Source organism: Podarcis tiliguerta (assembly GCF_965153285.1).
Source record: "Podarcis tiliguerta genome assembly, chromosome: 9".
Lineage (NCBI taxonomy): Eukaryota > Metazoa > Chordata > Lepidosauria > Squamata > Lacertidae > Podarcis > Podarcis tiliguerta.
Window position 1 is genome coordinate 2,147,463 of NC_139542.1, and position 26,698 is coordinate 2,174,160.

Below are 26,698 nucleotides of genomic sequence, written 5' to 3' on the forward strand. Positions count from 1 at the left end.
TCAGCTGAAAATATCACTGGGCTTTATCCTGCTGAGGGTCAAAAATATGGAGGGGACTGGTAGGCCCAAAGACCCTCCGGATGTTCTTACATTTCCCTACCCATGATACAAATGGAGGACCACAAAAAGGACAGAGATGCCTGCGGTGTTCAAGTGTTCAATCCGTGGCAGCTTTTTCACACATGCAGGTCATCATGTAGCCTTATGAGGCTTTGCCCTCAGGTGGGAAAAATATTGCGCCTGGGAAAGGGAAGTGGGAGTCAACAGACACGCAAGGAATAGTTTCGGAGAAAAGGCTTTTATTTCTACCATCCATGAACTGGTAGAAGGAGCAAGTGTGATAGTCCACAAAAGCATGCACGGGTTCACAGTCATGTGCACAAACATATATCCCCCTTTCCAGTTCCCTCCTCCTTTCTCCTCCCTCAGGAGTCCTGCCCCATGATGTGTTCCCCTGAGCATGTACAGAAAGCTGTCTTGGAACTATTGTGGACTCTTGGCAGGAAAGGGGGTGAGGGGGTTTCAGTGTGTTCCAGTTGTTTCATTCTTGTGCTTTGGCATGGTTCCCGGACAGAAAGCAAGTTGCAATGTGGTTCTTTAGCAAGGCCAGAAGGCATGAGAAAGGCCTGAGAAACAATGGACTGTTCTCTACCTTTGTTACAGCAGAGCGGAATGTTTCTGATGCTTAGCTGCTGAGAAAATGATTTTGAGAAGCTTTGAGAAGTTTTGAGTCTGCTTTAGTGGGGGGTGACTTCGGGCCTAGGTGGGGTCACCTGTCCTCACCTTCCTTCAATCACTTGAGCTTGCTTTTCTGGGCCGGTCAACGAGGACTTGGAAAAAACCCCAGGACTTTCTCCACTCCTCCTTTTGAACGCCAGCTGAAGATTCTTCTGTGGCTTTTCAGACAATATTGCAACTAATTTTGATCCGATTTAGTAATTGCAATACATTGGTACCTCGGTTCTCAAACGTATCGGAAGTCAAACGTTTCAGTTTTCGAACGCCGAAAACCCGGAAGTAACTGCTTTGGTTTTCATAACAGACATATCTTGTGAGGAAAGAGACAATGGGGAGGCTTTTCCAGTTTAACCTTGCAGAGAAAGGATTTGGTCAGTTTAGGAATCAAAATGGTTCCAGGTTGGTCTTCCTGTGTTGATCTATGTATGTGCAGTTATGAACATTACCATATATCTAATACCATAAAATTCCTATCACAGTGCTAGCATTCGAGTGATAAAGGAAATAAAAGGAAGTGGACTACAATTAAGGATTTATTATGTTTTCAGAATGTATTAGAAAAATTATATAGAAAGGCTTATTGTTTTGTGTACATTCAATTGTAAGATAAAACATATGCAAAGGGACTTGACAGGAAGTCAAAGTTGAAGAAAATATTTTGGAAGATAAATATTTACTTTCATTATTATCATTTTCTGCACGGGTGTGTGGGTGTGTCGGCATATATGTGTTGTTGTATGCAATGTAAGGGAGGAAATAAGACTGTAAATAACAAATAACAAACTAAATATTGATGTATGTAATTTTTATTTCTTAATTATATTTTGTGGTAGTATGGCTGTATTGTTTTTTTGAAACATAAAATCATTCAATAATTTTTTTTTTTTTTTTAAAAGTCCAACCGCAGCCCCCGACATATATATATCTATATATCTATATATATATCTATATATCTATATATCTATCTATCTATCTATATATATATATATATATATATATATATATATATATATATATAGATATAGATATATATAGATATATATATAGATATATATATATAGAGGCAGGCATCACTCGCTTTTGCTTTGCTGGCTGTGGGGAATGGGGGAGCTCCCCCTGCAGTGCGTCCTCCGAGCCGCCAGAGGCCCCCGCGGCGCTCTCTCTCGGCCGCCGCTCCTCTTCGCCGCGCCTCCCTCCCTGACGCGCCGCCTCCGATCCCTTCCTCCTCGGCCGGAAGTGGCGGGGCGGAGCCTCGGCTGCCGATCCGCCGGGTGAGGCGACGACGGCGACGATGTGGTTCATGTACGCGCTGAGCTGGCTCGCGCTGCTCATCCAGGCCGCCTTCGTCACGCTCGGCATCGGTGAGGAGGCGCCTCGGGACCAGGCGGAGGGGGAGGCCGCCGCCACCCCTCCCTCCCGGCCACCCTCCCCCCGCATCCCCACAAGTGGTCTCTCCCTCCTCCGCGGCCCGGCCGACCTCTTTCCTCCTCCCCCCCCCTCGAGTACGGCAGTGGTACGGCCCGGCTCCGGCCGGCCAATAGGCGGTCGCGGCCTCCCTCCCCTCGCGCCGGGGGAAGGGGGGGGCGTGGCCGAGGAGCTGCGCCTGCGTAGAGCCTCCCCGTGCAAGGGCAGTCTACCTCTGAGAAGCAGCTGAGCGGGGGGGAAATGGGGCCCAGCGGCTCTCAGGCCTGTGGCCCATCCAGGTCAGCCTCCTGCGCTCACTGCCGAGTGCCTATTGAGGGAAACCCGCAAGAGCTCCGTCTGTCCTTCGGTTTCCAACAGCCGCTATGCAGAAGCATTTCTGCCCCCGTGTGGGAGAAACCCAGCCAGATGGGCGGGGTGTAAATAAATTATTATTATCATTATTACAGTGGTACCTCAGGTTACATACACTTCGCTAACCCAGAAATAGTACCTTGGGTTAAGAACTTTGCTTCAGGATGAGAACAGAAATTGGGCTCCGGCGGCGCAGCAGCAGCAGGAGGCCCCTTTAGCTAAAGCGGTGCTTCAGGTTAAGAACAGTTTCAGGTTAAGAACGGACCTCCAGAACGAATTCAGTACGTAACCAGAGGTACCACTGTATTATTATTATTATTATTATTATTATTAGATAACCCTACCTTCCCTCCATAAGGGATGCGGGTGGCGCTGTGGGTTAAACCAGAGAGCCTAGGACTTGCTGATCAGAAGGTCAGCAGTTCGAATCCCCGCAACGGAGTGAGCTCCCATTGCTTGGTCCCTTCTCCTGCCAACCTAGCAGTTCAAAAGCACATCAAAGTGCAAGTAGATAAATAGGTACCGCTTCGGCGGGAAGGTAAACGGCGTTTCCGTGCGCTGCTCTGGTTCGCCAGAAGCGGCTTAGTCATGCTGGCCACATGACCCAGAAGCTGTACGCCGGCTCCCTCAGTCAATAAAGCGAGATGAGCACCGCAACCCCAGAGTTGGTCACGACTGGACCTAATGGTCAGGGGTCCCTTTACCTTTTACTTTACCTTCCCTCCACTAGTTGGCCTAATCCTCTTCGTTTCGTTTCTTTCCACTAAGGCCCATCCCTCCCTCCCTCCCAGATTAATTCCTCTTTGAATGTAGCTCGGTCTGTTGCTGCAAATAGGCAGCCTACTAGGGACTGGCCTACTGGGTTTAGATGCCTTCAAAAGGAGATTAGAGCAATTAATGGAGGATCAATCCCTGGCTCTTAGGCAAGGGAGAAGCTGGTCTCTCTCTGATTATTGGTTGCTGGGGGCAACGCGGGGCAAGGCCTTCATTCCTTGCTTGCCGGATTTCGGTAAGAAGCCTCTTAGTTTGCACCTCTGCAGGAGGGGCATGAATTTAGGATGAAGTGAGGATCTCACTTTCGATCAGTGGCCGCAGTTGCTCCACCTTGGTAGTTTCACTCATTATGTCCTGTTGTCTCCAGAGACTTTGTCCAAAGCTGACACTGAACAACCCCTCTGGTGGGATGCTGCAATGACTGAGGATGGAAAGAGCATGGCAAAAGAAATTTAAGCACCATAAGGAAAACTCGCAGAATAAAGCATTGTTTTGCTTGCTGTGTAACTGTTGGAAGTAATGGAATCCTTGAGTGCTAAGACGAGGGATCTTGTGGGAAGATGAGGGATCTTGTGGGAATACATGGTAACCGGATTGATGCTTCATGAGGGACTCTGCCTGTATCCTTCCGGGGCGACTCACCTGCACCTGACACCTGAGCTCCATCCCTCCCGTTTCATCGCTGATGGGAATCCGTGGCATATTCCCCCACCTTCCTGAGTGCCAGCTTTGCCTGGCACAAATCCTCCTGAGATGGACAAGTGAAACCCCAAGCTCCACTTCCCATGGACCCGCCAAAGCCACAAGACATGGAGTTTCTTACTCTTTTTGTAGTTCATAAATCAGAAGCCATATAGCCAGAAGTTGTAGCAATTGTTGGTCTCAAGCACCTTTCCTTCTCTCTTCCAGCGGCTGGCTTGTACTACTTGGCCGAGTTGATAGAAGAGTACACAGTGGCAACCAGTAGGATCATTAAGTACATGATCTGGGTAAGTCTCTGGCTGCCTTTGAAACAAGTTCCCTCCCTTATCAGTGCCATCCAGTGATGCAAGCCTCGCTGGCACAGTGTGAGACCAGGAGGGCCAAAATAAGTGCAGTTGGGAGGAGTTCCTCAGGCGGCTTATTGGGGACGGAGAGAGAGGGTTGCCTGGCCAGAAGCTTGTTCCAAACAAAAGCTGAACTTGAAAAATAGTTCTTGCGAGAAGCCTAACAGCTTCTATGATCTTGCTGTCTTGCCTGCTGGCTGCTTACAGCTGCTTTGTTCCTTTCACATTATTACCATTTATATTTATTCAATGCATTCAGCTGCAATCCTAACCCCACTTACCTGAGAGCAAGCCCCACTGAATTCAGTAGACTTTTGCATTGGCGTGGTTCAGATAGCGCTCATGGTCATTTTCCCCAAGAAGTCTCAAAGCAGCTTACAAAAATAAATGGCTGGTTCACTTTTCCTTGGGAGCAATGTCTTCGCCTGGTGCTGGAAAGAAGTCTGTGTCCATGCCAGGCAAGCCTCCTTGGGGAGAGCATTCCATAAGCCACTACTGAAAAGGCCCTTTCTCTTTTTGGTACCCTCTTATGCCAGTGGTTCTCAAAGGGGGATCACATTGGGGCTAAGAGGCAAGGGCAGGCAGAGGGCGATGGAGGTGTAAATGATTCTCAGGCTTTGGAAAACTGGTATCACTGGATCAAATTTATCCATTTTCTTGAATTGACGAAACTAAATTGTTTTAATTGGATTTTGAAGGAATATGCAATTAATTGTTGCTATTTTGAATTTTATTGCGTTGTCACATTCCTTCATGGGTTGTGCAAACCGCTATTGTGAATACAGTAATGCTTTTTATAGGGTGGGGTGGCTTGTGCTGGGAATGAGTTTATGGAAGCAAAGGGTGGTGGCCCAATAAAGTTTGGGAATGCCTGCTCTGAACTAAGATTTTATATATTTGTGTAAGTCCCCCAGAGGGGATTAGTGTGCATCTAAACGGATATAGAGCTAGCAGGGTGGCACAGACCACAGAGAAACCAGACAGGCTGTTGGGTGAGGTGGGATCTTCCTTTTGTCTGTGGCCTGTTGGCGTTTTCCCCGTGGCAACAGCTTTCACTGACAATGGTGTCTCTTAGTTCTCCACAGCTGTGCTGGTTGGGCTGTACCTCTTTGAGCACTTCCCGGGCCTCATGGTGGGAGTGGGCCTCTTCACCAACCTGGTCTATTTTGGATTGCTGCAGACCTTCCCTTTCATCATGCTCACCTCTCCAAACTTCATCCTGTCCTGCGGTGAGTGCCTTTCAGATGCTGGGCACCAGATACAACAACCTGTAGGGTCGAAACAGCCTGTGCTGAATCTCCTCGGAGTCTGGAGGGTCTCAGCTCTTGTTTGAATCGATCTTGTGGCCAAGGAGCAAATTGCTCTGCATGTGTCACTGTGTTCTTGCTCTCCCAGGTGGAGGATGGTCACCGTTTCTCCCCAGTGGAAGAAGTGGGAGTCTTTCAGAAGGAGGCTTGTTCCTTCAGGGGGGATCCCAATATGGAAGCTGGTGCAATGGATTGACCTGGGAAATTGTGCTGGCGTGTTACGCCTGTAGACAGCCAAGGCTCCATAGGCTGAGACCAGCTGCTTGAATGCAGCCTGGAAGGCTGGACAGCCCAAATAGATGCCAGGGTACAGTGCAACAACTGGCCACTTCTTTGGCGTCTGATCTGTTCTGGAGGGTTAGGCAGCTGCAGGAGGAGACCGGAAGAGGCTGTTGGCCTCATATAATGAGCGAATGAAGCTGGGGTTGCTTCATTTATCTTATCTGGACTGCTCTTCTGTGCTAAGGACAATGTTCCGTCCTTTTATTCTGAGCTCCACCGTTCACTGAAGTAAAGGTTAAATGTGCATATTCTTCCTGTTACCATCCCCACCCATCAGCATTCAGAATGCAAACTTGCCTTCTTGCTTTTTTTTACTCTGTAAAACACCTCGAACTCTGAAGGTGCCATAGAAATAATAACACTCATTCAGCTGCATCAGCAAAACTAGGGTGTTTTCCTCCCCTCCCTTTTGCATAGTTACTCAATTCAGTTGCTTCTGTTTGAACCCAGGATTCAGAGGTTTTACAGATTTCTGGGGTTGGAGTTTTGATCACAGGAACTAGCAATGGATTAGTGGCGATGGGCAGGAGGGAGGCAGGGCTGCTGCTTCTCATCTTGTAATTTGCTTTTCCCCCCAATTGGCAGTGTTGGTTGTGCTGAACCACTACTTAGCGTTCCAGTATTTTGCGGAAGAGTATTACCCGTTCTCAGAGGTAAGAGATGCCACTGGCTGTCTCGTGGAGCTTGGGCATTGGGGAGAAGGGCAGAGGTGAGCTGCCATAGTAAATAATAATTTTAATAATAATTATATTATTTATACGCCACCCATCTGGCTGGGTTTCCCCTGTTGGGTCTACACCACATTTTCTAGTTTCTCTGGACCTAGCCAAAAGACAGCTGGCAGATTTGAGAGTCTCATGGCAAAGCGTTTTTATCCTGGCTCTGGGTTGTTGCTGGTGTTGATGTTGATCTTAAAGGGCCCTTACTGCAATCTAAAGGGTGCCACTGTCTCAGCAGGCAGAGGCAGCTCTGTTCTATCACTATCCGTCCAGTATACCTGAAGGAGCGTCTCCACCCCCATCGTTCTGCCCGGACACTGAGGTCCAACGCCGAGGGCCTTCTGGCAGGTCCCTCGCTGCGAGAAGCCAAGTTACAGGGAACCAGGCAGAGGGCCTTCTTGGTGGTGGCGCCCTCCCTGTGGAACGCCCTCCCACCAGATGTCAAAGAGAAAAACAACTACCAGACTTTTAGAAGACATCTGAAGGCAGCCCTGTTTAGGGAAGCTTTTAATGTTTAATAGGTATTTTAGTGTTCTGTTGGAAGCCGCCCAGAGTGGCTGGGGAAATCCAGCCAGGTGGGCGGGATATTATTATTATTATTATTATTATTATTATTATTATTATTAAACATAAACAAAATGCTCCCATTTTGTGTTGCATGTGTAGCACCTCTGCTAAAAAGCGAAAGGGATCAGTCTCCCATCTGATCTCACACTTGCACTGCTAGCTATTGAAACTGCCTCTTAATTCATGGAGGAGAGGGCTTTTGATGGCTGCTATGCAGGACGGCTCTGCTCTGCCTTGGAGGCAGCAGTGCATCTGGATACAAGGTGCTGGAGAGGAGAGAATCCTGCTTGCTGCTTTCCCATGGGCATCTGGCTGGCCACTGTGAGGACAGGGCCAGGTGCAGGGTACTCCTGTTCCTGGGGACTAAGACTCTGTCTCTCATGTGGCTTTCTGGGACCCTGTGGATTTTATTTGCAGAGCAGCGTTGGTTGCGGCTCTTCTTGATGCTCTCTCCATGTTTCGCCCCCAGGTGCTTGCCTACTTCACCTTCTGCCTGTGGCTAATCCCCTTTGCCTTCTTTGTTTCATTGTCAGCTGGGGAGAATGTGCTGCCTTCCACGGTGCAACCAGGAGGTGAGTTCCGCAGGCCTGGCCTTTATAGCCCCTGCCTTCCCCCCGCCTGGTGTCCTGCAGGTGTTTGGGAATTTCTGGGGAGGGCGTCTTCAGCTCGGCAGCAGAAGCACAGGCTTTCTGTGCTAGAGGTCCCAGGTTCAGCTCCAAGTGAGGCTGTGGATGCCCCCTGCCTGAAATCCCAAGCCGGTGTTTCTGGACCAAATGGTATGCCTTGGTGGACGGCAGCCCGCTGGGATGATTGGAGTTGTAGTCCAAACATATTTCAGACACCAGGTTGAGAGGCCTGCTGACCAGAATGGTGGGAACTCTGTAGCAGATCCTGCAGCTGAAATAAATGACGTGTGTTATTATTTTGCATTCCCTAGATCTATAGCAGAATTTGCTGGAAAGAACAGGGGATGGAGGAGGAGGCAACTGTGCAAGTCAGGGCTGGTGGAGACTGAAGTGGTTGGGGTTGGACTGGCGGCTTTAGATTTTAGGAAATTTTAAGCTTACCAAAGCCACGTTAAGGACAAGAAAGTTGACTTTCAGGATATGTGGATGCACAGAGTGCCAAGAGAATGCCCTGTCAACTGATCAAATCTCCTAGGCAAAGGGGCACACTCCCAATCTGAGCTATTGAGCATTGCCTCCTAGGAACTACAAGTCTCATAGTGCAGTGCTTAAAGGCAACGGCTACAGCAGGACTCCCTCCCTCCCTCTCTGATGTGATGACTCCCTGGCTTTTTCTTTCTCTCCTCAGACGATGTGGTATCGAACTACTTCACGAAAGGGAAGAGAGGGAAGCGGTCTGGCATCCTGGTCATCTTCTCGTTCATTAAGGAAGCCATCTTGCCCAGCCGCCAGAAGATGTATTGAGCCCTTCTCCCAGCCGCCCCTCAGCGTCTTCTGCTCACGAGGAAACACACTCACCCCAAGTGAAGCGAGAGGTCCCTGGGCCGCGGCCTTCCCCTCACCCTTTCGCCTGTCCAAGGGACACGTTTGGGACGAAAATTGCCAGGCAAGCAGCTGCAAACCTGGGCGGCCCACTCTCCGGGGTGGTTGTGCTTTCTTGACAGTCTGCTTGTGGCCAGGGAAGGCAGCAGCCCTGTCCAAATCTGGATCCTGCGTCTCTTAAACTGGATGGAGCCCCGCAATGAGCTGTTGCCGTCTTCTTCACGTTTAAAAGCCAAAAACATTTCGCAAAAGGTGCTTTGTCCATGGACTCACCTCTTCCCTGGTGTGAAGGTGTTCCAAGGTTTGACCGGGGTTCGAATGGACTTCATGATCGACACACCCAAGCCCTTCCCACTGCCAAGATTCTTCCAAAGAGTTTTATTTGTCGAAATCCATGGAGAAGCAATGGAGAGACTGGCTTTTCATAGACACTACTTGTTCAGAACATATCATGACTTTGTAGGGGAGAGGTGGGCAGGAGCCCAGAATCCTACATGTCTCTTTCTCATTTTTTGGAGACAAATCTGTGATCAGCATTTGCGCAAATGGATCTTGCCTCAGTGACTAGGAAGCAGGAACCCCCTCTTGCCCCATTTTGGCTGGGGCGTCCTTTCAAGGATGCTTCGGGAGGGGGGCAGCATGTGTGGAGGCTGTAGACATAACTTCATTTGGCAATCTAGGGATGATCATTTGCACAGATTTCCTAGAGCTACACTATTCTTGCAGCACTCGAGGTAATAAGTTGAAAGCCCCGTTTTTAAAAAAAAGATTGCTGGCATATCTCTCTCCCTCCCCGCCCCCCCCAATTCAACGGCTTTAATAACCTGGAAGAACGCTGCCTTGAGTGAAAATCAAGCTTCACAAATACCTGAAAACATTGGGAGAAGAGGACAATGAAAGTGCAAATAAGAAACCTGGAGTGCAAAGGGCTTTTTGTTTTCATCCAGGTTTGGAATCTGGTTCCTCCGGTTTCCATTTGGTTTCTTAAGCCGTGGGCAGGCACCTCCTCAAGTATTCTAGGATGGTTTCTGAAGAAAGAGGGCTGTGCTGCTGCTGCTGCCCGCTGCGTTGCGGATGTTGACAACAACACCACATTGTTCTCTCTTAAATTAATGGACGTTTTGGTTTCTGTCTGAGCACACCGTCTGTGTTAATAAAGGTGTTAGGTGAAATTTGCCTTAAAAGCAAAGAAGGGCAAGCCGCTCTCTCCTCTCATGGGTGCCTGGCGGAAGCTGGAGTGGGCAGTCCTCTGGAATGGCGGGGTGTTCCTCTCTGGGCTGTTGCTTCGGCCCAAGGACTTGGAGGCAAGGCAAGCATTTGCCTGACCTCTTGGGGGGGGGGCTACCTGGGGTCTGGGCAGGAGCTAAAGCTAATGGTGTGGGCTGAAGCATCTCCAGAGTGGACCCAACGCTTGCCGCTTTCAGGTGTGATGTGGGCCAACCCAGAGGTAGTGTGTTTGCTTTCCACCTCCTTGCCAAGGAACCCTGTGAGCTGGTTTGTTTTTTTAAAAAAGAAAATACTTTCCCTTTATCAGTCACTTCCTTCTGCATTGACAGCAGAGGAAGTTAAAGCCTTTGCCAGCATGTCAGCCTCTTGGCTATAGGGGGAGGACAAGTCTAGCCTATCCGGAGTCCCCTGTCTGGCAGTTTGACGTACAGTGGTACCTCGGGTTACATACGCTTCAGGTTACATACGCTTCAGGTTACAGACTCCGCTAACCCAGAAATAGTACCTTGGGTTAAGAACTTAGCTTCAGGATGAGAACAGAAATCGTGCTCCGGCGGTGCGGTGACAGCGGGAGGCCCCATTAGCTAAAGTGGTGCTTTAGGTTAAGAACAGTTTCAGGTTAAGAACGGGCTTCTGGAACGAATTAAGTACGTAACCAGAGGTACCACTGTACAGGGGTTTCATTCATTCCTGGAGCTGGTTTTGTGCGTATGTGCAGCCCCAGGTGAGGTCCCCAGTGTGTTCACCTAAAGAGCCTGCAATAACCGGCTTAGGAAAGTGCTTGGGAGCCCCTTTCAGCCAGAGCAGTCCGTTCTGGGGTGAGGTAGACCCTTTGGCCTGGCTTGACAGAGAGCGTGGGCAGGGACACCCACACAGAGGCACCTGTGCCCGCCTGCATGCACATATATGACCCCCCAGCCATGCTTTCTGTCACACACAATCCAGCACTCTTAACCTTAATCAGGCGGTGGGGAAGAACTTGCTGCAGTATTACTGCGCCGCCCCCTCAAAGCCTGTTTGCAATGCAGGGATGCTGCAGCACAGAAGTTGGGGAGGTTGACCTTCCCATGTGTTGCAAGTAAGGTCCTATGCCAAAAACAGCCACCCGTGCCGCATTTAGGCTTGACAAACAGCACTGCTGGAGCTGAGGCTGTTTTCTAATTAGGGCAAGGGGGTGGCGGTTCTGGCACGGCACACGGAGTTACTTAACGGCACATTTGGGCTTGACAAAATTGCTGTTGCAGCGCTAGGAGGGAGTACAGGTGGCTGGCTGAAGAGATCCCTCAGCCCAAGGGGCAGCCTGCCCCGTTTCACCCAGAGGCAAGCCTGGAATATGCTGCCGTACCCCTCACCCCAACCCGTCCTCCCTGACTCACCACCCCAGCCCTTCTGCTGCCACTGGAATGGCCCTCTCGCCAAGAGTCAGCAAGAGCGGAGCGTTCTGACGGTGGCAGAAGCAGTGAGGCAGGGATGCCGTCTCCGGCGCCTGCTTCACCCTGCCTCATGAGTGGGCCGGCACTGCTCAGTCTCCATCCCTTCTGTTGGTGCTGAGATGGGCCCAGCTGCCCGACTTAATACAAGACACATTCGTGGGGGGAGACTTTGCAGACATTTGCGTGCAGCTGCTGAACGCCTGGCAAGCCTAGACGTTTGTGTCTGCGTGCCTGCACCCAAATCCTTCGCAGGCTCTGGTCTTGCTGAGTGGCTGAGAGTTATGAGATCCCTCCGTGATCATTCATCTCTTGCCAGAACCTCCCAAGCCTTATGTGGGAGTTTCCATTTGCTGATGGGTGGACTCTTGGGCGATTAAAGCTAGATCAGGAGTCAGCAGACTTTTGGGGGAGGGGGCCAGGTCGCCGTCCCCCAGACCTTGTGGCGGGCCGGACCACACGTGTGGCGGAGGGGGCTTCTTTCTCTCTTCCCAGCCCCTCCCCTCCCCCTGCCTACGTATGCTGCTGCCAGCGGCGCTGCGCTCCTGCGCCTGCCCTCGCGAGAGCTGCTTTTGGGCTGCTCATCCCGCTGCCACCTACAACGGCCTCTGCCGCTCGCCAGTGCAGGCACCGGAGACGCGGTTGCGAGAGTGCAGCTGTTGGCGGCGGCAGAGGGACGAGCGGCCCGAAAGGACTGGCTGGCTCTGGAGAGGCACAGCTCAGCCCAGCCCCCTTCCTCCACCATTGGCAGGGCAGGGAGAAGCCAGGAGGGAGGGAGGGAGGAGGCACTGGTGTGTGTGGGGGGGGAATGGCGTCGAAAAAAATGGTAGCACCGAAAAAAAAAAATAAACGGGGGAAAAAAGCAGAATCGCCAATCCACGGAACGTCTGTCTGCAGGCCAGATCCTGAGAGCAATTGGGCCGGATCTGGCCTGCGGCCCATAGTTTGCTGACCCCCGAGCTAGATTGTGCTATGCCCCATGTGGACAGCCCACTGGCTGTTGTGCTTAAGAGGTGGTGATGCCATCCAAGAGGGATGGGCGGACTTTGTCCAGGCTGCGGACTCTGCTGTGGCAGTGGCTCTCTTCCCCCCCCCCTTGGCTGCGGGGGCTTTCACAGGCATGGGGCAAGGGCACGCTTTGCTTGTACATTCCTCCAAAGACAGATCTGAGGGAGGTGGTGGAAGCAACTGTGGAACTCCCTTCTGCAGGAGGCAATGATTGTCCCCAATCTAGGTGGCTTTGAAAGGATTAGACCAATCCATGGGGGAGAGGGCTATTGAAGGCTGCTAGCCATGACAGCTATATGCTCTTGCCTCCACAATTGGAGGCAGCCATGCTGCTGAATCCCAGCTGCTGGAAACCACAGGAGGGGAGAGCGGCTCTTGTGCTCATATCCTTCTTGCAGGCCTCCCATAATGGGCATCTGTCTGGCCATTGTGAGAACTGGGCTGGATGGGCCACTGGCCTGATCCAGCAGGCTCTTCTCGTGTCCTTAAGAATCCTTACAGTTTTCCCAAAGGTGGGGCAGCTGTACACTAGACTGTGCCCCATAAGAGGCAAGTTCTCTGAGCGGACCACGCTCTGTAGGCTTTAATCCCTATGCTAGACAACCCTGAATGTCTTCGAACTGAAAAGAACCAGCCCCACAACTCTTCCCTGGTGGAGTTTGATGCTGCGTATTTAGTTCATCGTGCCTTGCAGTACTGAATAATTCGCTTTACAGCTGCAAAACATTTTGAAAGCCAGCTTCCTTGAGGCTTTTGTGTTCCGCACACTCCTGGCCTCTAGAGGGTGCAAGCAACACACAGTACAAACTGGAACTGCTAGGTTGGCAGGAGCAGGGACCAAGCAACAGAAGTTCACCCGTTGCGGGGATTCAAACCGCCAACCTTCTGATCGGCAAGCCCAAGAGGCTCGTGGTTTAACCCACAGCGCCACAAAAATGAGCATTAAATAAACTGGTTTAATTCCCACCCACCCACCTCCCCTGGTGCAAATGTTCTCATAGCAAACTCTTTCAATCCAGACTCAAATGATTATTTCCAGCCCTGCTGGGCTCTGCTACAGAACTGGGGCAGGCACATATTTTTGTGCTGGGTGAGCGAACTACCCCACGGGTGAATCTTGGTGGCTGCTGCCTTTGCTCTGGGTAGAGGAGGAAGAGGAGATGTCTTTGCTGCTGGTGCTGCCTGACTCCAGCCTTGGAAAGAGCACTTGGGGGTCGCTGTAGGTGGCAAGGTGGGCCTTCAGCGTGCCCAGAAGAGCCGGGTCCACCGTCTGCCTCAAGCTCAGCGCCATCTGATCGGTCCAGCGATGCTCAGGGCCGGGGCGGCGCCTGCGCTGCAGTCCGAAGATGTGCTGGGGCCTGAGATCCCCCGGGACATCCAAACGGGTCGCCCGGGTGTCGGGATAGAGGCTCTTCTTGAGGACCTCAAAGGGCAGGTCGGGCATGTCCAGGATCTTGCCGATGCCGTCCACCTGGATCTCAGGGTCGCCATAGCCGTTCTTGTAGAGGAAGAGGTAGGAGGTGAAGTCGTGCTCCGCGGGCGGGTCAGGATGGATGCCCAGCCGCACAGTCTCCGGCCGGCTGATGCAGGTGGCCGGCAGGGAGGCTAAGTGGGTGCTGACGTTCCACGGCCGGCACCGCCGGTCCTTCCGCACCTGGTAAGTGTCCTCCACTCTCAGCGGGACTATTTCTTCGAAGGAGACGATTGGGCTGGCCTTCTTCCCGGTTCCTCTGCGAGGGAGCACAGGCTTCCGCTTTGTGTCCAGGCAGCGCACGATTCTGGCCGGAGGCGGAGGCAAATGCTTCTTGGCCAGCCACTCATCAAAGGCCAGTTTGTTGCTGAGATTTATCTCCATCTGTAATGAAAGGACAAACAAGGCAGTGGGCGAAGGGTCACAGTCTGTCCTCTTCAGGGGGGTTGGCCAATCAAATCTGCTAAGCCCTGGTTTTGACTCAAATAAGGCGAGACTGGGCCCATCACCTCCTGGCAAATAGAAGGGGAAGAAATGGAGGCAGTGAGAGATTTTCCTTTCTTGGGCTCCACGATCACTGCAGATGGTGACAGCAGCCACGAAATTAAAAGATGCCTGCTTCTTGGGAGAAAAACAATGACAAACCTAGACAGCATCTTAAAAAGCAGAGACACCAGGTTGCCAATAAAGGCCCGTATAGTTAAAGCTATAATTTTCCCAGTAGTGATGTATGGAAGTGAGAGCTGGACCATAAAGAAGGCTGATCGCCGAAGAATTGACGCTTTTGAATTATGGTGTTGGAGGAGACTCTTGAGAGTCCCATGGACTGCAAGAAGATCCAACCTCTCCATTCTGAAGGAAATCAGCCCTGAGTGCTCACTGGAGGGACAGATCCTGAAGCTGAGGCTCCAAGACTTTGGCCACCTCATGGGAAGAGAAGACCCCCTGAAAAGACCCTGATGTTTGGAAAGATGGAGGGCGCAAGGAGAAGGGGGCGACAGAGGGTGAAATGGTAGGACAGTGTTCTCGAAGCTACCAGCATGAGTTTGACCCAACTGGGGGAGGCAGTGGAAGACAGGAGGGCCTGGCGTGCTCTGGTCCAGGGGGTCACGAAGAGGCGGACACGCCTAAACGACTAAACAACAACAACAAGCCGAGACCTTAGTTTACAATCATTGCCTGCATTGTGGCTACTAATGTTCATGATAAAATGTATTTCGTTAACACAATTTGCATATTATTATTGATATCAGTGGAGAGGTGAACGCCCTGGTGCATCTGCAGCAGCAAAACCTTCATTTGCCCCAGCTGCAACAAAACATGTCTCTCCCCTATTGCTCTCTACAGCCAGAGGCAGCGCTGTAACTCCCTAATGGTTTGCCCTCTCTTAAACATCCCAGCCATGTGGCGTAAGGAGCACCGGTAACCGAAACGACCCTGAAGGCGGCTTTGCCTGTGCACATCCGTGCTGCTGCTTACCTGCTCTCTTTTAAGGAATTCGATTTTCTGCACCTCGCACGCCTCCTTGATCTTGTTCAGTTTGGCGACCTGCTGGACAAAGTGCGCTTTGTCTGCTTTCCACATGGCGCTGGCGAGACACCTGCGGAGGCAGAGCACCACCCTGGATGTGTGCAGGAGGATCTGCCTCAGATGACTGGCAGAGAAAGACATGCATCATCATCCCAGATTGCAAAGTTCCCCTGCTGGTATCCGTACCATTTCCTGCACAGGTGCTTCTAGAGCAGGGGTCCCCAAACTAAGGTCTGCGGGCTAGATAAGGCCCGAGGGACTCCTTTATCCGGCCCGCGGCAACCCCCGCCGCCGCCGCCTGCTTGTACCAGCGCTGTGCTGTGCGGCTGCCCACTTCTGGGTCGGAGGAGCACCGGAAAGCGCTTGTGTGCATGTGCGAGCGTTATTTCCGATGCACATCTGGGTCAGAGGAGGCCTGTGCACATACACACAAGCTATTTCCGGTGGTCCTCTGAGCCGGAAGTGCGCCATAAATAGAGTGTTCGCATGTGTATGGACACGCACTCTCCAGCCCAGCGCGTGATTGGCGTGGCAGAACTGGTCCGAGGAGCAGTAAGTTTGCTAACCCCTGTTCTACAGGCACTGAGCACCTGTAGAAAGACTTGGGATGCATAAGGTCATTTGGAGGGACCCCAGTTGCTGGAAAGCACAGGAAGGGAGAGCGAGCGTCTGTTGGCCTCAGGCCCTGCTTCTGGGCTTCCCCTTGGAGCCTGGACCAGATGGACCACTGGCCTGATCCTGCACTCAGACTCTTATTCTCCTATGATGCTCTGAGGATCATATGTAGGAGCTCCAGCTCCCCAGGGGCTTCTTGCTTGTGCCAAGAATCTCATGTATACCGAAGTGGAAAATATAGGCGCAGGGACATAGCAGATGCTTTATTCTGAATCGGATCATTGACCAATCTAATTCAGCATTTCATTGACTGGCAGCAGTGGCCCTCCAGGATTCCAGGCAGGGTGATTTCCCAGCCCTACCTGCAGGCGCCGGGGATGGAATCTGGGGGCTCCCTGGCCAAGGAATGCACAAGGCAGAGGGTCAAGCCTTTATTGTCCAAGGTAACAGTCACTTCTACAGCTCTGGAGAAGCATGCACACCACCGTTGCGTCTAGGCAGCTGTTCCCGAGTCTGCGCTCTATAGAGCAGTTGCGGCATCTGGGCACCACTTCCCCTCCACCAGTTTATGTACCTCCCCCTGACAGGCGGCATGCATGTAGCCGGAGACTGAGCCTGGGTGGAAACTGCCCCTGCTCTTCTCCCTTCAGTCCCCTCCTGGTTCTGGGAAACATGGTGCAGGAGAAGGTGAGGAAGCACTCGGCCCTTCACTTGCCTGGCCTGCCTCTTCCTCCAACTCTGAAGCTTCCTCTGCCTGGGTGCACACTCGTCGGCAGGTGCTCTGCTGAGCTATGCTCCTTCCCCAAAGCAGAACTGGGATTCCTTCTCGCAACCCACAAGCAAAAAAACCCATTTCTATCCACCAAAGGCAATATAGCTTTTTGCAGCCTAGGACCCACGTACCTACGGGACCGCCTCTTCTGGTATGCCCCACGGAGGACCTTAAGGCCCATAAATAACAACACTTTGGAGGTCCTGAGCCTCAAGGAGGTTAGATTGGTCTCAACTAGGGCCAGGGCCTTTTCAGCGCTGGCCCCGATGTGGTGGAACAGTGTCACAAGAGACTAGGGCCCTGCGGGACTTCACATCTTTCCACAGGGCCTGCAAGACAGAGCTGTTCCGCCTGGCCTTTGGTTTGGACTCAGTCTGACCCTTCTGTTTCCCTCCCCTTATGGTCTTGATTTATCAGCTACTTTAAAATGAGGCTGCATTTTAAATTGCATTTTAACCTGTATTTTAAATTGGTTTTCCCCCTCCTTCTCTTTCCCCCCTGTTATGTTTTTACTGTGATTTTATTGGTGTTAGCCGCCCTGAGCCCGACTCTGGCCGGGGAGGGCAGGGTATAAATAAAAATTATTATTATTATTATTATTAATTACTATTACTATTACTATTACTATTACTATTACTATTAATTACTACTACTACTACTACTAATAATAATAATAAAGGGCAGGACTGAGTGCACTTGACTTGCAGCACACAGGTGGGTACCTGGCGTATGCCCACAATGCCGCCTCCCATCGCCGCCTCTGGCCCATCCCGTCTCGATGCAAAATACTCACTTGGCACAGGACCTGTGGCCCCACATCCTGCACAGGTCAATGGGCTTCTGGCCCTCATTGTCCCGGATATGGACATCGGCCCCGGCCTTGATCAGTTCCCAGATGCAGTTCTCACGCCCCTCGCTGGCCGCCTTGTGAAGCGGAGACACCCCGCTTTGGTTCTGCCTGGAAAACAAGAACCCCCGGGGTTTCATTGCTCTTTGCGGAGTCAGCTGCAGAATGTTTTCAGAAATCCGAATCAATTTGCCCAAGATGAATAATAATAATAACAATAATAATAATTTATTATTTATACCCCATCCGTCTGGCTGGGTTTCCCCAGCCACTCTGGGCGGCTTCCAAAAGAATATTAAAATACTGTGATACATCAAACATTAAAAGCTTCCCTAAACAGGGCTGCCTTCAGATGTCCTTTAAAAGTCTGGTAGTTGTTTTTCTCTTTGACATCTGATGGGAGGGCGTTCCACAGGCCGGGTGCCACTACCGAGAAGGTCCTCTGCCTGGTTCCCTGTAACTTGGCTTCTCACAGTGAGGGAACCGCCAGAAGGCCCTCCCTGCTGGACCTTAGTGTCTGGGTAGAACTATGGGGGTGGAGATGCTCCTTCAGATCTACTGGACAGATGCCGTTTAGGGCTTTAAAGGTCAGCACCAACACTTTGAATTGTGCTCAGAAACGTACTGGGAGCCAATGCAGGTCTTTCAGGACTGGTGTTATATGGTCTCGGCGGCTGCTCCCAGTCACCAGGCTAGCTGCCCCATTCTGAATTAGTTGTAGTTTCCGGGTCACCTTCAAAGGTAGCCCCACGTAGAGTGCATTGCAGTAGTCGCAAAACGGTGATGGAGGGCACACACTCCGGAGCAAAAAGGCCATTGTCCCAGAGAACCAAGGGCTCTCTGCTCCTCCAGCTTTAAATGCCTTAAACCTGTGAGTGCTCATTGTTATATGAAGCGAATGAAACAAAATCAAAACTTTAGACAAGTTCATGAGGAGGAGAGGGCAAGGTTGACAGCTCTGCCTCCACAATTGAAGGCAGCAATGCTTCTGTGGTCCCAGTTGCTGGACCCCACAAAAGGGGATATTTGCTCTTGTGATCAGATCCTGCTCTCAGGTTTCCCAGAGGCAACAGTTAGCATTATTATTTATTAAATTTGTATACTAACCTATGCCTGTAGATGTCAAGGCTATTCACGGCATAAATGAGTGGCAACCCAGTCAGATGGGTGGGGTACAAATGAATTATTATTATTATTATTATTATTATTATTATTATTATTATTATTATTAAACTACAATATAAAAAGCACAAAATACATAATAAAAATAAGAACAAAATCAAACCAATAATCCCCCTCCCGCAACACATTTAAAAGGGCATGGGATGTCAACCAGCCAAAGGCCTGGTTGAAGAAGCATGGTTTCACCCGGCACCTAAGGTGTACAATGAAGGTGCCAGGCAAGCCTCCCTGGGAAGAGCATCCCACAAATGGGGAGCCACCACGGAAAAGGCCCTGTTCTCGCCTGTTCTCGTGTTGCCACCCTCTGGACCTCTCAAGGAGGAGGCACACAAAGAAGGGGCTCAGAGGATGATCTCAGGGTCTGGGTAGGGTTCCTACGGCGAGAGGCAGTCCTTGAGGTCCTGTGGTCCTGAATCATTTAAGGATTTATAGGTCAAAACCAGCACTTTGACTTGGGCACAGAAACTAATTGGCAGGCAATGCAGCCACTTTCAAGCCCCTGTGAGATGCCGGACTGGATGGGCCACTGGCCTGATCCTGTTCTAAGCATAGACTGAAATGCTCCCCATCCTCAGTAGGGCTGGCTGTGGACGACGGAGATCGGGGCTTGTCCATCACTTAGCCCAGGCTTCCTCAGCCTCGCCGCTCCAGATGTTTTGAGACTACAATTCCCATCATCCCTGACCACTGGTCCTGCTAGCGAGGGATCATGGGAGTTGTAGGCCAAAAAACATCTGGAAGGCTGAGGTTGAGAAAGCCGGACTTGGCCCTTTTTTCGCTGTGCCTGCCCCGGGACTGAATGACTGCCGCTCCCCCTGCAGGGAAATCCCACTAAGCGAAGGAAGGAGGCTCTGCTTTGCCTCCACTTGCCCCTCCTGCGCATAGCTGGGTGTGCACAGGGGAACGATGGGAAGAGGAGGCAAGGGCTGCCCAGCTCACACGTTGACGTCTGCCTGTTTCTTGATGAGGTACTGCAGGCACTCCAGCGCCGCATTCCGGCTCTCTTTGCTCAGCACCAAGTGGATGGGCCTCCAGCCCGTCAGGCTGGCCAGGTTCACGTCGACCTTGAATTTCTCCACCAGCATCTGGATGCAGTCCAGGCGCCCGTACAAAGCTGCCGTGTGCAGTGCAGAGAAGCCCTGGCAGGAAGAGAAGACCTTTGAAGGTGACCCGGAAACTACAACTAATCCAGAATGCGGCAGCTGGACTGGTGACTGGGAGCGGCTGCCGAGACCACATAACACCGGTCTTGAAAGACCTACATTGGCTCCCAGGACATTTCCGAGCACAATTCAAAGTGCTGACTTTTAAAGCCCTAAATGGCCTTGGTCCAGTATACCTGAAGGAGCGTTCTCCACCCCCATCGTTCTGCCCAGACACTGAGGTCCAGCTCCGAGGGCCTTCTGGCGGTTCCCTCGCTGCGAGAAGCCAAGTTACAGGGAACCAGGCAGAGGGCCTTCTCGGTGGTGGCGCCCACCCTGTGGAACGCCCTCCCATCAGATGTCAAAGAGATAAACAACTACCTCACATTTAGAAGACATCTGAAGGCAGCCCTGTTCAGGGAAGTTTTTAATGTGTGACATTTTAATCTATTTTTAATCTTTGTTGGAAGCCGCCCAGAGTGGCTGGGGAAACCCAGCCAGATGTGTGGGGTACAAATAAATTATTATTATTATTATTATTATTATTATTATTATTATTATTATTATTAATGGCAGGACAGATTGATCAGCCTCCGCTGACTGATGGGCTTCTCTGAGCCCCCGTGGCATCCCAGGAACCTCTGCGGGGATTTCTGCACAGCATGAAACATCCATGCAGGAACAGCAGCCTTGGGAATGGAGTTCAAAACCCAATTCAGCCATGAAACACGTGGATAAGGCTAACCACTACCTTATCCTACTTTATCCTTATTTACTTCATTGCATTTCTATGTCGTTTTCTTTCACCAAGGACGCTCAAGGTGGCATATATGGTTCCTCATATAACGCCCCCCAACAACAACCCAGTGAGGTTGGTGAGGCTGGGAGGCAGCGACTGGTCCTGTAGGCTCAGTGAGCATCATGGCCGAGTGGGGATTTGAACCCGAGTCCCAGCTCCACACTCTAACCACGATACCACACTGGCTCTTTATAGGGCTGTCATGAATGTCAGGTTGGAGAGTCCCATCTGTGCTACTCTGAACTACGCATGGAATAACACAAACTCCCTCTATGGAACACAAATGGGAATCTTGAGCTGAGATGGAAATGGGGAGGCAACTTGCCTTCCCTGGCTGAGCTAAGACTTGAAACAGGCTCTTAGCCATTAAAAATCCCACCTGTACCTAAGGTGAGAGGTGTAGCAAAATACTCTGAGTATAACCCTCAGTTTTCCAATTTGCTTTCCAGAAAGGATTTCTTCTATTCATGGGGGACCCCCTGGGATGGGACGGAGAGCAAGTCCGCACAGTATTCACACGATTGAGCGCAGTGAGGTTTGTAGGGGCGTTTCACAAATCTCCCCCCGCCCAGCTGTTCACAACAGATTAAAACACCAACACTGGAAGCACAGTGAGTGTTAGCCTAGCCTTACTCTCTGGCAACACCGCCAGAAAAGTCTGGGTTCGGATCTGTCTCTTTATCTATTCTTGCCTGGTCCCTATGCCATCCTTTGGCAAGTTGGTGAATGCTGATCTGCTCTCCCCCACTGGAATTGCAACCAGAATGGCTTATAAAGCAACCTCGAATTTGCACACTTAACACCCATATATGTGCTGAGGATCTTGAGGAGGCAATTTATTTATTTTCATAAATTTTATGCACTGTTTGATTGGGGTGTGTGTGTGTGCCAAACCTCAAAGGGGTTTACAAAAGGACATACCAATGAAATCAAGGAAGATTTAGAACAATAGTATGAAACACTTTTAAAAAGTTAAAACACTAAAACAGGTTAAAATGCACACCACTTTCTGAGCGTCTGGCTAGCCTTGCCTAAGCAAGAATGTTTTTAGCAGGTGCCGAAAATAATACCGCGAAGGCACCTCCTGGATCTCAACAGGCAGGGAGTTCCGAAGTGTGGATCAGACTGCATGTGCCCCCAGTCGCACCCCAAATTTGTGCAAACGAGGTGATATTTACATTGATGTCGGCCTGAGTCGGGCTTTCGGATTTTTGGATACAGATCTTGAGCCAGTGAACTTGTCCGCTGCTGGCAGCGTACTGCGAGTCTTTTGATAGGACCCTTGCTGGAGCCTGCTTAGAGAACTTGCTAGGGAGAAGACTGAAGAAGAAGAAGATGGAAAAGGCATGGCCAAGTCAATCACCCCCTTTGGACACATTTGCAAAATCCAAGGACCTGGGAGACAGAGCTCACTCCATCATTGGCTCTGTTGCATCAGCAATCCTCTCCCCTCAGCTGTCCTCTGCAGGAATTGGGCCGATACAGGGCCATCTGAATACTCCAGTTACTTCCCCTTGGTGTAACAGGGCCCATGTTTTGTAGCCTTGTTGTACTTAGCCATTATGTCTGTGCCATAAAATAGTTCAAGTTGCTACCTCCCACAAATTCACTTCCTTGTGGTTTATTTTGTGTCTGTATATGGACCATCAGATCCTGTCTGATGACACTACATTTTGCAGAATCTCTCGCACAGTGGTACCTTGGTTCTCAAACCTTGGCTTGGTACTCGAACAACTTGGAACCCAAAGATTGCAAACCCAGAAGTAAGTGTTCCGGTTTAGGAACTTTTTTCAGAAGCCGAACATGTTCTGTTTTGAGCGCCACACTTCTGTTTTGAGTGTTAAGCTGAAGTCTGTCTGTTTCTGCTATTTATTTTGCATTTTTGTGGCTTTTTTGTTTTGTTTTTGTGGCTGTGTGGAACCCAGTTCAGCTACTGATTGATTGATTGTGTGACTGCAGTACATTGTTTTTGCTTTCATTTTATGGCTCGTTAGATAGTAAAATTCATGTTAAATTGCTGTTTTAGGGGTTGTTTTTAAAAGTCTGGGACGGATGAATCCATTTTGCATTCCTATCTATGGGAATCCCAAAGGACAGCCTCTGTGGGAGGGAGCTGGGCACCAAATGGGCTCAAATGGGCCAGCCGGCCAATATAGTTAGAGATTGGTGCTGGAGCTTTGATCTTCCTCTTCCCTCCCTGTCCCTTTGCCCTCTTGTGCTGTGTCTTTCCTTGAGGTTAGAATTGCAGAAGTTGACCATGCGCAAGCCTTTAAGGCTGGAGAGCAGGATGAAACAAACAAACAAACAAACAAACAAACAAACAAACAAAGGCAAGTGTGGCTAAAACGATGATTGGCAGAATTCCCCTCCCTTGATGCAGCCCAAACAGCCCTCTCCATGCAAGAAGGAGGCATTAGGAGGGTGTTTCTTTGTTTACACCTCTACAAAATTGTCAATATGAGAAGAGGTAAAATGTTTTCTAATTTTCTCTTGGTTACATGTATTTTCTTCCTTTTGTATATTTGTACTTTTTTCTTTTTTTCTAATTTGTACTCAATAAAATTAATTATTTTTTTTTAAAGGAAGGTGTTTCTTTGGAGGGGGTGGAGGTCCCCTATGTTTGCCCCAAAGGATCTATTTTGGGGGTGAGAGGGAGATAAGGTAGGGACCCCCTGCCCAGTTTCCCAGCGAGGACTGAAAATACTCAGTGACAGCCGCCCCCCCTTGCGGCGCGAAATGGTACAGCCCCGCTCCGCCTGCACCCGCTCGGGACCGCACCACCTGCCCTGGCCGAGAGGGGTGGCTGGAGGGAGAGAGAGAGGGAGACGCGCGTCGGGGGAGGTCGAGACGCGTGTCTTGCCACAGCGGCGTCCGCCACGCCCCCTCCCGCCCGGCCCCGCCCACACCCTCCTGCCCCGCCCCCCCCACTGGCCTTGGGGAGGCGCTGAGGCGGCCGGGCGCTTCCGAGCCGCTCTTGGGCCTCGCCATCCCGCCGGCGGCGGCGCCGTTGCCAGGGCAACCCGCGCAGGCCGGGAGAGGCGCGCTGACGTCGGCGGGGAGGGGCGGGGACAGTTGGGAAGCGCCGCCCCCTGGCGCCCCCGGGAGACGCGCGTTCGAGACCCCGCCGCGGAGGGAGAGATTCTCCCTTAAAAATACCCCCAAACTTATATCCTTTTCCTTTTGTTTTTTTTTAACATTTTGCAAAAAAGTTTGCCCCCGCCCCCAAATAATCATTAATTAATTAATTATGGCAACCCAAAGCGATAAGAATGGATGTCACCCGTCTCCTGAGAATCATCGTGATGGAAGAATGTCATTTGCTACCCTGGTTTGCTGTTCTTCATTCAGCAACTCTTGCATTTATACAATACATGTTATTGTATAAATAATTCTATTGTATAAGTGTGCATTATTATTATTTTATTATTATTATTATTAACATACCGCCCTATGCCCTCAGGGTGGTTCACAGGATAAAATGAGAATATAAAACAACAAAGTACAGGATCAAAATAGAAACCACCGCTACCCAATAACACGCCCCCGTTCCCCACATGTAATATATACTGTGTGTATACACACACACACACACACACACACACACAGTGGTACCTCGGGTTACAGACACTTCAGGTTACAGACTCCGCTAACCCAGAAATAACACCTCGGGTTAAGAACTTTGCTTCAGGATGAGAACAGAAATCGTGATCCAGCGTTGCGGAGGCAGCGGGAGGCCCCATTAGCTAAAGTGGTGCTTCAGGTTAAGAACAGTTTCAGGTTAAGAACGGACCTCCAGAATGAATTATGTTATTAACCCAAGATACCACTGTATACACACACACACACACACACACACAGTGGACGCTCGGGTTGTGAACGTGATCATGCAGGAGGCACGTCCACAACGTCTGCAACCTGCAGTGCCACGTCTGCACACGCTCAGATTGCAATTTGGCGCTTCTGCGCATGCGCAAAGCGCGATTTAGTGTTACTGCGCATGCGTGAGCGCTGAAACCTGGAAGTAACCCGTTCCAGTATTTCCAGGTTTCGGCGCGTCTGTAACCCAAAAACACTCAATCTGAAGCGTCTGTAACCCAAGGTATGACTGTATATACATGCCCATGCATGGATTTATTTGGTTATTTTGCATGCATGGCCTGAGCACCCGCTTAAGGGTCCAGGGGGGACACCTCTTTATCCGCAGGACCGGAGTGTTGTAAGGGAGACTCCTTTGAGTCTCAATGTCTTGGGTTCAAGCCCCACATTGGGCAAAAGATTCCTGCCGTGTAAGAAGATGGGACTAGAAGATACCGTACTTTAAAAAACACTCGATAAAAGAATTGTGCAAATATGATGCACACGCAGAGAAACATAAAAGCATTTAGTGACTGAGACATTTTGCACCACAAACAAGGATAACAAATATCAAAGGTTTTTTTTTAAAATAAAAACCGAATTAGAATGAGCAGACTAACTACATCTACACAATTCATAACTGATATTAACCCTAAAGAAAGGCATTTACAACTGATGAGTAATCTCAGAATATCTTCAGCCCCCAGGTTCATTTGTAGTCTGCGCCAACTACCAGACAAAAGAGGGGTTAGAACGACAAGTTATACCAAGAGAAAAGTTAAAAGGCTAGTTTTATAGACTGCTTGTCTTTGACATGAGCTTCCTTCCATCCCATTGTGGCCTTTGAAACAATCTATGTACATTTTTCGAAAAAATAATAATCAGGCTTTTAAAAAATTCAAGATTTGCTGATGCTGCAAATACTTTGGAAATAATCTCACCCCTTAGCTACTCGAAAGTCAATCATTACAGAGAGTCAGTCATTAGACGCCAACTGCATGATGCTCTTCCAAATACGCTTTCAGGGATTTAGTGCAGTTAAAAATAACAGCCTACTTACTAGTCCGAAAGGAGATCTAGTATGACGTGTCATTGACATGTTTACTTTAGTGGCACTGACCTAGGGCTTCAATCCCAGGATCACAGTAAGACTTGTACAACAGCCTTTGAGAAAATCTGGTCTCTGAGTGGGTTCCACCCCCCCCCTTCCTGGCTGGAGGCTCAAATTTGCCCCGGCCTTGCAAACCTGAAGACAAGCAAGGTTGAAATAAATAAAAAAATTAAATAACTGTCCAGTAGCACATTAGAGAAGGGACGTGGGTGGCGCTGTGGGTTAAACCACAGAGCCTAGGACTTGCTGATCGGAAGGTCGGCGGTTCGAATCCCCGTGACGGGGTGAGCTCCTGTTGCTCGGTCCGTGCTCCTGCCAACCTGGCAGTTCGAAAGCATGTCAAAGTGCAAGCAGATAAATAGGTACCGCTCCGGCGGGAAGGTAAGCGGCGTTTCCGTGCGCTGCTCTGGTTCGCCAGAAGCGGCTTAGTCATGCAGACCCGGAAGCTGTACGCCGGCTCCCTCGGCCAGTAAAGCGAGATGAGCGAAGCAACTCCAGAGTCGGCCACGACTGGACCTAATGGTCAGGGGTCCCTTTACCTTTACTAGCGCATTAGAGAGCAGCTAAGTTTGTTCTGGGTATAAGCTTTTGTGTGCATGCACACTTCTTCAGATACCAGAGCGACTAAGTATGTTCTGGGTATAACCTTAATGCATGCACACAGAAACCTATACCCATAACAAACGTAGTTGGTTTCTAAGGTGCTACAGGATAATTTTTAATTTTTTTTTTTTTATTTATTTCGACTGCGTCAGACCAACAAGGCTACCTACTTGAATCTAGAAGCAAGGTTTTCAGCTCTGTTTCCTGACAAGGACAGACTTTTGCACCATGTGAGGCTCCTATGAGCCGAAAGCTCCACCTGTTGAACTTCTCACAGACCCGTGTCCCAGTTCAGAGCAGCTCCACGTGATGCAAAGAGCTGCATCTACCAGGAAAGGGACCTGAGCACCCCAAAATCAGGCGAGGGAGGAAGACTCCTGAGCAAATGA

At 50.3% G+C, this 26,698-nt stretch overlaps 2 protein-coding genes across 4 annotated transcripts; one reads left to right on the forward strand and one right to left on the reverse strand.

Annotated features, from left to right (window-relative positions):
• The first annotated feature begins 1,949 nt into the window (after positions 1-1,949).
• On the forward strand, positions 1,950-9,909 carry TEX261 (testis expressed 261). 2 transcript variants are annotated; one of them, XM_083398787.1, is made up of 6 exons: positions 1,950-2,099; positions 4,198-4,277; positions 5,410-5,563; positions 6,509-6,576; positions 7,679-7,781; positions 8,524-9,909. In XM_083398787.1, the coding sequence occupies exons 1-6, from the start codon at positions 2,030-2,032 to the stop codon at positions 8,637-8,639; spliced, it is 591 nt and encodes a 196-aa protein (XP_083254913.1). In that variant the 5' UTR covers positions 1,950-2,029; the 3' UTR covers positions 8,640-9,909. The 2 variants fall into 2 exon arrangements, with proteins under 2 accessions (XP_083254913.1, XP_083254912.1); XM_083398786.1 differs by having other exon boundaries at positions 7,743-7,781.
• A 3,411-nt stretch (positions 9,910-13,320) lies between these two features.
• Positions 13,321-22,686, reverse strand: ANKRD53 (ankyrin repeat domain 53). Of its 2 annotated transcripts, none has more exons than XM_083398556.1 (5): positions 21,919-22,686; positions 19,739-19,938; positions 17,564-17,728; positions 15,333-15,474; positions 13,321-14,237 (listed from the first exon to the last, which is right to left on the reverse strand). In XM_083398556.1, exons 2-5 carry the CDS (start codon positions 19,882-19,884, stop codon positions 13,482-13,484), a joined length of 1,209 nt encoding a protein of 402 aa, XP_083254682.1. In that variant the 5' UTR covers positions 19,885-19,938; positions 21,919-22,686; the 3' UTR covers positions 13,321-13,481. The 2 variants fall into 2 exon arrangements, with proteins under 2 accessions (XP_083254682.1, XP_083254683.1); XM_083398557.1 differs by having other exon boundaries at positions 15,333-15,453; positions 21,919-22,680.
• Positions 22,687-26,698: the final 4,012 nt, after the last annotated feature.

Bases quoted from the DNA above. Each gene is read 5' to 3' on its own strand.
- ANKRD53 (XM_083398556.1), bottom strand. From the start codon at position 19,884: ATGCTGGTGGAGAAATTCAAGGTCGACGTGAACCTGGCCAGCCTGACG. The intron at 17,729-19,738 runs GTGAGCTGGGCA...CTTGTTTTCCAG, and splicing joins AAACAGGCAGACGTCAACGT to GCAGAACCAAAGCGGGGTGT. The intron at 14,238-15,332 runs GTAAGCAGCAGC...CTTTCATTACAG, and splicing joins AATTCCTTAAAAGAGAGCAG to ATGGAGATAAATCTCAGCAA.
- TEX261 (XM_083398786.1), top strand. From the start codon at position 2,030: ATGTGGTTCATGTACGCGCTGAGCTGGCTCGCGCTGCTCATCCAGGCC. The intron at 4,278-5,409 runs GTAAGTCTCTGG...GGTGTCTCTTAG, and splicing joins TCATTAAGTACATGATCTGG to TTCTCCACAGCTGTGCTGGT. The intron at 6,577-7,742 runs GTAAGAGATGCC...TTTCATTGTCAG, and splicing joins AGTATTACCCGTTCTCAGAG to CTGGGGAGAATGTGCTGCCT.